Source organism: Poecilia latipinna, unplaced genomic scaffold, assembly GCF_001443285.1.
Source record: "Poecilia latipinna isolate Pla-1442-1.1 unplaced genomic scaffold, P_latipinna-1.0 Scaffold2208, whole genome shotgun sequence".
Classification (NCBI taxonomy): Eukaryota; Metazoa; Chordata; class Actinopteri; order Cyprinodontiformes; family Poeciliidae; genus Poecilia; species Poecilia latipinna.
In genome coordinates this window covers 36,639-48,900 of record NW_015114824.1, presented here as the reverse complement: position 1 = coordinate 48,900, position 12,262 = coordinate 36,639, and the positions used below count along the sequence as shown (strand labels likewise).

General features: G+C 35.5%; 1 protein-coding gene across 1 annotated transcript in view; it reads right to left on the bottom strand.

The window, feature by feature from the left end:
* nfatc4 (nuclear factor of activated T cells 4) overlaps nt 1-12,262 on the bottom strand; it is a 37,424-nt gene that overhangs the window by 5,217 nt on the left and 19,945 nt on the right. The window contains exons 2-10 of the mRNA XM_015017921.1: nt 12,017-12,183; nt 10,418-10,933; nt 9,309-9,484; nt 7,969-8,131; nt 6,832-6,932; nt 4,700-4,801; nt 3,104-3,291; nt 2,878-3,018; nt 1,476-1,531 (exon numbers count right to left, since the gene is read on the bottom strand). Of these exons, the coding sequence (XP_014873407.1) occupies nt 1,476-1,531; nt 2,878-3,018; nt 3,104-3,291; nt 4,700-4,801; nt 6,832-6,932; nt 7,969-8,131; nt 9,309-9,484; nt 10,418-10,933; nt 12,017-12,183 (1,610 nt within the window). The remainder of the gene's footprint in view (nt 1-1,475; nt 1,532-2,877; nt 3,019-3,103; nt 3,292-4,699; nt 4,802-6,831; nt 6,933-7,968; nt 8,132-9,308; nt 9,485-10,417; nt 10,934-12,016; nt 12,184-12,262) is intronic.

The following is a 12,262-nucleotide window of genomic DNA, read 5'->3' as shown; positions in this document are numbered from 1 at the left end:
TCAGCTGTGTATGCATGTATGTATATACCTGAAAACAGATATTTACACACACTGAATAAACTGGAGTTAAGTGTATCTATACAAATATATAAATCAATCTTGAGTGTCTATAATTAAAATCTAACTAAATATCATAAAAGTATAAACATTTTTGGACATAAGCACATCCTTCCTGTCTTCTTGGTACATTTCCATTAGAGGGAAAAGAATGGACTGAAATGCGAGTGACTAATTTTTAAACAACATTTTGTTAATAGTTTTGCCTTTTTTATCCATTTAGTTCCTACAGATGTGGCACTTTCAGCAAACAAAAGAACGATTTTAACAGGCTAATCTGGCACATTAGACTCCATGTTGGCAGAGTCTCAACCACTGAGGCTGTGCTGTGATTTAGTTTTATGGATCTGATTTCATGCTTTTCTACCTACTGCTTAATAGTTAAACTATTGTTTCAGACACAAATTTGCTGCTAAAAGCCAGTATGGGCACATGAAGAACTGAACCAGTAAAGAATGCATTTACACTCGCTGTTAAAAATGACATGTGGTGTGGATTTTCTGCAAAATGTGGGCGGATCGACACAGATTACCAATAATATCGATACCAGATCAGTATCAGTATCAGATCAATGCTTTAGTGTCAGATTCCCTCTTGATATTTTAATTTATTTTTGCATTGTAGTTTCTCAATTCGACCTCATTATTTATTTATTTATTAGTTCTCAAATTAAAGTTTCTTGCACTTTATTAGAAATAATGCACACAAATCGTGTTAGTGTTTTATTAAAAATGTTTTGGAGACACTTTTAAGCTTTGTCCAAATTCTCTCAAGGTAATTCATATTAAAAACCACCAAAACACCCAAAAGTCAGAAGTTTGATGATATACCATGTAAACCACAAATAATAGCACAACAATTTTCATACTGACGATTATTATTTTTAGGGGAATTTTGTTTATACAGACATTATAATCAATCTGGTTATGGTTGTATTTGGTTTCTATTTTCATTTTATTTATTGTTTTGGTTGTCGATTTTTTAATTTGGATATATAAAATATTTTCCAGTTCCAGTGTTTTTGTCACAAAACTAAAGATTATTGGTCTGGAACTTGCATTATAAAGCCATTATCAATATACTATTTGAAAATAATCACAAAACAACAATATTATCATTTATTGCAATAATTACTGGGTCAATTTATCACTATTTATGCACTGCAAAGTGGTGTAAAGTGGTGGCATTGCTGCCTTGGAGCAAGAAAGTCCTGAATTCACCACCCAGTCTGCGATTTTTCCGCAAAATGTTGCAAGCTAGCAATCAAGATGGCAAACCTGATGGTATCAGATTGTCTTTTATTTAATGTATCCACATTTCTGTTGCTTATATTCAAATCTATAACGACATAAATATAAAAGTATTCCCTGGGTGGATCATCAACAGACATTTAAACTGAATGAGAGTCGTAAAATTACCTCGTTGCTGTTGTCCCGGTCAACATGCGCCTCCTCCTCCCACTGTAGTTTCCCATCTGATGTGCCAGAGCAAAGAGAAACTTTATATTTGGTAAAATACATTTAAAAAGTTTGGCATTGATGAAAAAACAACAAAAATAACTTAGAGGCCTGAAACATAAAGATTTTTAATCCAATAAACATCTCACTGAGTATATCTGTACTCTTAACACCAACAAATACAGCAAGTAATAATTTTAGTCTGTCTTTAGAATAAAATATTAAATCCACATTTTTGGGATCATAAATTCACAGAAAAATATGCTTTAATGCCAAAGGTAAAGAATATTGTTTTTTTTTATATTTGTTTCATGGATAAACTTTTAAATGTAGCATCTCGTTTTTGAGGGGTTCTTACAAATATAAATGTAAACAATAGTACAATTGTAATAAATCCAAAATATAATAATAGACATCTAAAAAATAACTTCATAGCAGAAGTAGGAGTACTTTTAAACTCCTACTTTTAGGAGTAGGAGTACTGCTATGGAGTAGGAGTACTGCTATGAAGGAGTAGGAGTACTGCTATGAAGTACTCCTACTTCATAGCAGAAGTAGGAGTACTTTTAAATGGTTTGTCGAAAGTTATATTCCCTCCAGTTATTATTTAATTAAAAAACCAAAAACTAAGATTGATTTTTTCAGAAACATAAAGTAGCATTGCATCATTACTATGCATATTGATATCCAGATATATCTACCAATGAGATCAAACACCAAGTGTCACATTCAGATTGAGTGACATCAAATCCTGAATGATGAGGAATATACAATAATTGCAGAAATTATAATTATTGAGAACTTTAAATAAATGATTTCAGGGCTTCTGCAGGTTTCACAAACACTTTTAAAGATATTTCTATAACCACTATAAATTAAATTGAACACCTGCTTTACAATAAAAGAAAAAAAAAGAAAAAAGGGAAGAAAGAAAGGAAAATAGCATATTTTGTATAGCTGAAGTGCCAAGCTTTTTAGCTCAAATTGCACGTAGCATCGTACAGGATAGCAACAGAGGTGTGCAAAGTGATAATCTACACCTAGCCAGCTAGCTAAGGATTAGCAGCTAATTAGCGGTAGCCTCAATAAGCTTGAGTCGCAGAACGTAATGAAGATGTCTGGGTGCGACTGAAACTTTTGCCTGACAGAAAAGTCCGACAAGAAAAAAAAAATCTACATTGAATATTTGAGATTAAATAGTCCAGCCACGACAAAAATTTAAGTTATGTGATTACCTTATTTAAGGCTAGCTTAACATTTGACTGTGTACAAAATAGGCCAGGGTGTATTTGCTTATTTATTTAATTTTATTTCATAATGTTTTCTGACTCTACGTAATTTTGGGTTGGTGTCAAACTCATACCGGTGCCTCTCTCCATGAAGAGGACTCTGGAGATCGGCAGGAAGTTGGTACCGCTCAGCAGCAGCTCCTCGCCTCCCTCCACCGAGCAGGACGTGACGCTGACGGACTCGATGACAGGAAGCTCCTGGGCCGACCGCTGAGCTGAAGCGGCAAACGGACAAACGTTGGCCTCTTGTTGAATTACAACAAAGTTTTAAATTCAGTTGAATTTTGTGCAGCGTCTTACAGCATTCAATAGGCAAAGAGGCGACCTGCAGAGCCAGGACGCGCCCAGGAGGGCCCACAGGGGGCGCTACAGGGAGGTGAGTACGAAACACCAGACGCACGCGAGTGTTTTTCCTCCCGACGTCCGTTTCGCCTTTTCGCAGCTCGATGTCGGAGTTTCTCAGTTTCAGAATTCCAGCGCAGTCGATGCTGAAAAACAAAGTTGTTAAATGTTTTCTGAAGTAGAAGAAACTTCAATCCTTCATAAACGATCTTATGTTTATTTTCATCATGATAAAAATATCTTGACAGCATCTTCACATAAATTGAAAAAATAAAACAAAGAAATTTAAAAAAGACAATTTTAACTTCTTTTATAGGTAAGGAAATTCAGACATAAGAGAAAAAATAGGATTTAAACTTTTACAATCATCTTTCTTCAAATGTGGACAATTGAGGTTTTGGAATATCTTAACAGAAATGCAGAAATATTCTTTGACTGTACTCTTTAGAGAAAGATATAAGTTAAAAAAACTCAGAAGCAGCAGATTAAGTCTAAATGTTGAGCAGTAACACAAAAATCAGGCACTAAAATTTTGCTAAATTTGAGCAAATCAAGGCAGATATAAATATTTTTTTAAGTCTCAGAAGCTAAATGCAGTTTTAAATTTGAAGTGAGAAGAAAAGTCTGTCCAAAACAACTTAGCCCTACATGGAAAAGTAATTGCACCCTTATTAAACAATAAATTAGCTTTGATTAACCAGATTTCATTTGAAAAGCTTAGCTTAATTTCAGTTTTTCATCTGGGCTTGGTTTCTGACAGATAGTGGTGGGCACGCTTCAGCTAATATGCTAATACCGTAGCTAATTTTTCATCTAGCGCCTTAGCTAACCGTGAAAACACTTAACGCACTTGGTTCCCCTATGTAACTGTTTTTTCCTCTAAACTCTGAAGTGATACTGTACATGGCTGTTTTAGAAGCTTTCATTTGAATAAAGTTCAGCATCTGTGTTGAAGTTTTGGTTAAGTAGTTAGATGTTCATATTCATGCTCTTATTTTGAAGTGGTTGTATGCAGTACTGTAGTTCCTTCTCTTCTCCTGACATTGTCCACTTGTGGTGCATTGCAGACATTTATTCTGTATTAAAGATGTAGTAAACAGTTTAAAATCTACCAATATGCTCTCTGACCGAAGGCCTGCTCCTGTGTTCAGTTAGGTAAAATTAGCAACAGTTAGCAAAACTCAACAACTAAAAACTGAAACCAGAAGTGAAAAATCTGTTCCAAAGAATCACTTTCTGTGCAGGTAGACATGCAATAACAGATTTTATCCTGTTTAGGGGAATATACTGTTGTAACAGTTGGTGAGTTGGGTATTAGCTTTAGCTTCTGCTAAATACCATACTGGAAAAGCACTTTAGCTTTAGCATAACTAATGCTAATTATTAGTGCTTTTGGGTTTGAGCAACTAACCTTTTAGTTATCAATGTGCACCACTGCTGACAGACATGAAGAATAAAGAAATCTTAAACATAACCTGCCTGACAACATGAAGTGGGCTAAAAGATTTGAAACAGCAACACAAACCAGATTTAAACGCTTCAATTCGTACTCACAGGGCGGTCATGTTGTTCTCTGGGTTGAGCGGGATGTCCAACAGTTTGGTGCCTGCCTGGACGCTTTCATGGCTGGCGGTTCCGACCATCTTCCCGGTCACCCTACACAATGAGAAACATTTAAAATTAAGAGTCCAAAAAGTCCAAAGAATGTCGGGTACATCACCTTACCCAAGATATTTCAATTATCTGTTTCCCTTTGAACATTCATTTGACAAATATCAACAAAACAAATGAAAATACTCTTTTTTTACATGTTAGAGGGGGAAAATCACTGCAAAAACACAACATTTTACGAGACAAGACATTTTTGGTCTTGTTTTTAGCACAAATATGTTATTTCGCTTGAAATAAAACAAAACTAACTTACAAATAACTTTTCAGCAAGATAAAAGAGCTTGTTTGAAGTCAATAATTCATTAATATTTATTATTTAAAAACATACTAGTTTCATAGACAAATTATTTCACTTATAACAGGGCAATTTTCTCATGTTATAATCTGCCAGTGAAATTTCCAAAAATTTGTCTTAAACATCTCGCAAAGTAGAACCCATGATCAAACAAAAGCTGTAAATTCAGAAGTTTACATGAATCTTATTTAGTCTTTGGTAGAATTGCCTTTAAACTAAATGACATCACTGCTAAAATACATATTTCACCAAGTATTTTTGGTCTAGTTTCTAGTGCAAATATCTTAGTACACTTGAAATAAGACAAAACTAACTTCCAAGTAACTTTTCATAATGATATAGGAGCTCGTTTTAAGTCAATTAGTGCTGATTCCACTGGCAGATTATTTAACCTATAACATAGTCAAAATGTCTTGATAAAAGTGAAATTATTTGCCATTGGAACAAGACGTTTTTCATCAATATTAAAGATTAATTGACTTAAAACAAGCTCCTTTATCTTGCTGAAAAGTTACTTGTAAGTTAGTTTTGTCTTTTTCCAAATCTACTAATATATTTTCACTAGAAATTAGACCAAAATACCTTTTAAAGACATATAAAATAAGTTAATCTTTCATTGTAGTTGAATGTATATTTTCCTGTAACATTTCTAGACTAACATGCACCAGAATTATGACAGATGTCTGACGTCCATGACATAAAAGTCAGATAAAATGTGATGTAAACGTGTAGTATCACATATTCGTTAAAAAGTAAATTTCTTCTTCATCACTTTAACGCCAGGATCCATAAATGATCATAAATTACATTATTTCTGCAGCAAAGCCTCAGGTACTTCATTACTGTTCACATGTTTATTCTGGCTTTCTAAATATTTGTAATCCAACTAAACAGTAAGTATACTGTTATTAAAAACAACCAGTGCTTGTCCTACTTAGACGTTTTAAAAAAATCTCAAATGAGCTTGAATAGTAGCTGTGATGTCCTGAATTCATCCTGATATTTTTTATTATTTTATTTTTTAGTCTGATGTTTGTATTTAGAGCTGAGAGAAAATGGAAGGAGATATTTCCTGGCGGCAGAAAGCGATTCGTTACGCTGCATTTAAAGCTGCAGTCAGATGATGCATCTTGTGAGGAGGTTTAGATTTAATTAATTGAAAAAGAAGCATGGAGATAAATTTGTTCTCTCTGCACCAGGGTTAAGATAGTTTTGGGTTTTTCATCATAGTTTAGTTTCATTTCATTGTGACTCTTTGTTTGTCAAACTCAGTTAGTTTTTAGAGTGCGTTTGCTAGTTTTTAGTAGTTGAATATAGTTTTATTGTTTAGGCTTAGCTTAGTTTTTATTAGTTATAGTTTTTCATACCTTGGTTCATTTTTATTAATTATTGTGATTATGTTAATGAATACCATTTTCAAAAAATAGATTTAATTATTGTTGAACAACAAATTGTATTTGCCGTTTTCTCCCAGCTTCAGTGGTGTTATAAACTTCTAGTGTGGGGGGGAAAAATCTATTTCACATCTAATATATGGATTCATAAAACATAATATAACTTCAGTATGTGTTAGTTTTATAAATACATGATATAGTTCCAGTTAGTTATAGTTTTTCTCCATCAAACACTGTTTTTGTTTATTTCAGCTAATAAAAAAATGTTTATTTCAGTTTTAGTCATTTGTTTGGTTGTAGTTAACTACGCTGACGCTGGTCTGTACCTGTGTATCTGGTAGAAAGGATGAGGCCTGATCGAGCGGTCGTCAGCCGTCCCGACGAAGACCTGCAGCGACAGCGGCTTCCTCTCTGCGTATCCGCACAGCTGGACACAGAAACAAACCACGCTGTGACGAGAGCAGCAGGAGACACACATGTGACTTTGCTTCATTATCACAAAAACACCGGAAAAAATTTAAGTTCTGCTTAAGGGGGTGGCCAAAGTGCGGCCTGGGGGCCATTTACGGTCCTCTGGATAATTCTGTGTGGCCCCCTGCCACAGTTTAAAGCAAATATAATGATTTTTCATTTATTTTAATTTACAAATTTTGGTGGCAAATAAAATCCTAAATTTACAAGAAGAAGGAAATGTTTGGTAATAAGATTCTTATTCGTTCAAAGTCTAAAGTTTGAATTAATTATTATTTTGTATAATTATAGGATTACAAACTCAGACTATTTTTATGATTTGCATCTTAAAAACCTTTTTTAGATGCAAAAAATTTGACTTGGGGAACATTTTGGGGAACACAAATATCTGAAAATATGAAAAATGTAAAAAAAAAATTATATATATATATATATATATATATATATATAAAATAAAAAGTCGAAGTTTTAGATGAAAAATAGATTTTTGAATCTTAAAAAAATGCAAAAACAACTATTTTTTGCAATTTATAAAAAATATGAATATATAAAAATATATTTTTAAATTCTAAAAAATATAAACAAAATTTTAGATGCTAAAACGTAAGTTTTTTGCATCTAAAGACCTTTTACAATATTCAAATGTCTTTTATTTAAAGTAAATAATTGTACATAAGATAAATATAATTTATCACATTTAATAAAGTAAATTTATTAAATGTACTTTATAAGATTTAATAAAGTAAACTAATTTTAATAAATTATATATGAAATTTAAAGTTAATTTAACTATTTACTTTATTAAGGTAAATAATCACTTTATTATTTGAGCAGATAAAATAATAAAGCCACATGAATTACTGCATTTAATAGAAGAAAATTACTTGAGTTCTTTGAACTTTCGTTTGGACCCTTCTGGTTTAAATAAAACAAATCTGGAGTAAAATCCCAGTTAGATGTATTTCCTGCAGAGTGAGAAACGTCGGTCGCACCTTGACAACAGGATGTCCAGTTGGTGCGGCTTTGACGGCGCCTCTGCTGCCCTCCGTCTCGTAATGGGCTCGATGGTGCGGCCGGGGTTGCACCTCGATGCGCAGCTCAAACTGGTCAAACTGGGACGGGAGCGGCCAGTCAAGTGGAGGCAAAGCATTAGACCTAAAGGACAGAAGATTAATGTTTTACAGCTGAGAAAAACATAGATAACAGCACCCAGTGTGAGATATAAAGCTACTAAAAAGATTTAAATTAGCACTGGTTGTTTCTGACTGAGTGGTGTACATCTGCAGTTAGAACTGGGAGTACTGGGAGAATGCACAGGAGCTCAATCTTTTGTCTTGAACTGTCGCACTTTTTTTTAAAATAAAAGTTACTAGGGGTGCACTGATTACATACTTTAACATATTTTTACTCAAGTAAAAGTAAAAAGTAGACATCCAAGAAATTTTTGGTTTTGGTAAAAACGTCTACTCAAGTAGTGAGATCAAATTATCAATCACTTAATACTTAAAAATGACATAAACAGATGGACCAAAATGTAAAGTTAAGTGGAAATCTTGGTATTTTAAGGACAAAAATGACAATAATTCATATCAGTAACAAAATAAATAAAATCAGGCAAAACAACTTTATTTCCAAATTAGTTTCTTTCAATAAAAAACTTCTGAAACTTTAACAAAAACTGCACATGTGTGTCCGTGTCTGGTGAATTTTTGGCTAAAACATGTTTATTTTTCACTCAGTGGGTAGAAAATCCAGAAATTTTACTCAAGTAAGAGTCGAAGTAAATTTTTCCCAAAAAGTTACTCAAGTAAAAAAAGTAAAAAGTACAGTGTTGTAAAAATACTCCTAAAAGTAATTTTTTTCCCAAAAAGTTACTCAAGTAAATGCAAGTGAGTAAATGTAAGTAGTTGTTAAGTAAAAGGTTGAGAGGTTTGACTGACAGACTGGCCCACCAGGTCATTTAGCGTCATTTCAGACAAAAAAAATGCTATTGGCCAAAAATCTGAATCTTCAAGTGAGGTTTTTAAGAGATCGGGCAGAAATCTGCAATCTGTGCACCTCTAAAACTTGTGTACTGCAGCTTTAAGAGTGAGAACGTGTACATGATTGTTTGTTTCTTTGTTGCCCTCTGATGGACTGGCGACCTTTCCAGGGCAGCGGCGCAGGATTTATGGTTTGATTTTGACTATTTGAGATCAGATTTTAATAATTCTGGAAACTCTACGCTGATACAGGGTGGGCACACTTCTCAAGTGTCTTTTGGTTGTTTTTCAGTTTGAACAGAGGACATCAGAACCCCTCACTCTGGTTTTTATATAAAATGTGTTCCTGCCTGAAGAGAGGACTGTGGGCGCTGGCTCTGGTTCTGCCCCAGGCCAGGGCAGGGGGAACTGGGAGGTAGTCCATTCCCAGAGACGGGGGCTCTCTCCTGGGCTGCTGGGTCTCCGGCAGCGGACAGGGGGAGCTTCGGCCCAGACCCGGTTCCTGGTCCACTTCTCTGGGAGACAACTGCAGCGAAACACGTCTCTGTTTAACAGCTGCTGTTATTGGCTGCATTTACACTACAAATATCTTGGTTTATATTCTGCTAATGTAAAAAAGCAATTATGGTGTTTCCATTAAATAAATTAAAATCAAACACGATTAAGTTTGTTTACACAATATGTCATTAAAAATAAGGGCAGGATTTACAGTGACATGAGATAAATTCATATTTCAGCTCTCTTCATTTACCAGCCAATCAGAGTTTGAGCCACAAATATTTCAGAATTTTTTCTAGCAAATTTCTTGACTTTTAAAACTCACAGGGAGTTTTTTTTGTTTTTTAATTGGCGTGTTTCTGTTGTAATTTGTGCAATTGATCATTAAATGGAAACCCAGTTGCTTACTGTGGCATATTAGGACCACTGTGTTTAGGAAGGAAATTAAGGGAGGAGTGAATTTCTGCCAAAAAGCTCAGAAATTTTGAGATTAATCTCAGAAAATTACTAGAAAAAACAAGGAAGTCTGAATTTGAAAAATCAAAAATTTGCTAGAAAAAATTAGACATTTTTAGATCAACCTCAGAAATTCTCTCAAAGAAAAACAGGAAATTTCTGAGCTTTAAAAGTGAAAAATGTTCAACTTTTGATACTTTTCTCAAAAAAGTTTGAGATTAATTTCAGATTTTTTTCAGGGAAATTTTTGACTTTTCAAGCTTCCCTGAGCTTGAAAAAAATGTGTAAGATTGATCTAAAGAAAAATTTCTGACTTTTTTTGGTGGAACTTTATTCCTCTTTTTTTCTATATCTTTAGAGCAAAACCGTTTTAGTACAAAACATGTTATTTCGAAATTGACATGTTTGCATAAAGCAAATTTATTTTCATACTTTCAATTTGCACAATTTTATGGCTAATGGAAATACGGCTAATTGTTTTCTCGTAAAACAACCGAACTTCCACCTGCTCCAGGGACGTCTTCCTGGTTTTCTGCGGGATGTTGAGTTCACAGCTGCCGGGCAGCACCTGCGACTGCGAGGCGGACTCTCCGCCCTCCAGGTTGCATCCCTGCAGGTCCTCTGAGTAGCTGCTCCTCCGTGAGATGCAGGGAGACGCCAGAGGAGAGTTCCTGCGCTTCTTTCCTCCTGGGGAAGTGGGCCTGGAGGACGGGGAGAGTCCGAAACCGACATTGCCCTCGTTGAGCTCCTCTTCCTCCACCAGCAGGGAGTCGCAGCTGGATGCGGGGCTGAGCCAGCCGCGGGACGACGGGCTGGAGGCGGGGCTGGGGCTGAGGGAGCCGGGGAAGCGGTCACGGTAGGAGAAAGGGTCCAGGAGGGGGAGGTAGAGGCGCTCTCTATCCCAGCCGCCGCCGCCGCTGCCCAGGTCCCAGTAGCTGGGGACGGGCGGCGCCGGGTCATCCTCCGGGGAAATGGTGGTGATCTGAATGCTGGGGCACTCAACCACACAGGACTCCGACACCTGGACGAATGTAAAAATATATAAGTGTTTGTTTTTGAAATAAATTTAATTTACATCAGAGTTCAAAATACATGGTACAGTACATTACATTAGTGAAAAGACACAGAAAATAAAAAGACAGAAAATATTGTGTTTTAATGAATGAACATTATTAACTGTGTGTGTGTGTGTGTGCGTGTGTGTGAAAGTGAGAGAGAGAGTGTGTGTGTGTAAGGAATGATGGCAGAGGCATGATAATATGTAACAGTACACATTTTAGAATATTTCTGCTCTTAATGCATTGAAAACTGAAATAACTGCTTAGAAAAAGAAAACTGGCCAATGAAATGTGTTCCCCTATAAACTCCCTTCAATATAATTTTTTTTAAAAGTCACATAAATTAAGAATAAAGCTAGACAGCATTCACTGATCAGTTATGCCTATTTTGAGTTGCTTTAGGGCCTCTTGTCACTTTAAATCCAAATAAGCTGCTGCTGGCTACTCAACATTTACAATCGCACAAGAAAACGGCTGCAAGGAGATGTGCAATTACATGTTTGAAAAACAGAAGTAGAGCCTCCAGCGCAACTAACAAGAATGCAGCAAGTGGTTTCTGGAAGGTAAGTCAACGACAAAACACTCGTCTGACCAAACATGCTGGAACTCTGCTTCGGTTGCTAAGTAACAGGGCTAAAGCTCTGCTTGGGTTGCCAGGTAACTGGGAAGTTTTTGAAACGACTCATTTTCCAGACACCAACAATCAACTTATTACCAAAAAACGATTTGATGTATTTTTTAAAATTTTTTTTAAGTGCTTGGATAAATTTTGGGGTGGAGTCATGCTTTCAAGGTGTACGGTGACATTTGACCCTAAAATCTGCTGATTTATGAACTCATCATACCAAGCAACGTTTTTCCAATCTGGAATTGTCTATTTTTGAAGAGATTGTGTAATTTTTAGCCTTAGTTTCCTATTCTCAGCTATAAATCTCAATAAAAGTTAGACAAAAATCTTAAACACTATAAACAGAGTGTGGAGCCCTAAGGAAAGCAAACCAGTTAAAAAGTTTAGTTCAGTGAGTCATGAACTGTCTTTGTCTCACCTGAACAGAGCGGGCTGGCAGGCTCTCATAGGTGCCGCTGAACTCTCTGACTGCGGCCCGTCGGGGAGGCGGCGAATGCATCCCTGCCCTCTGATTGGACGAGGGTGGCGGGCTGGGAATGTTGATTGAGTGTCCTGCATGAGCAGTGGCTAAGTGGTTGTCCGTACCTGAATGAATGAACAAAAAAAAAAAAAAAAAAAAAAAAAAAGACCTGGAGGGTTGAAAAAAAGAAAAAAATGGGGTTTG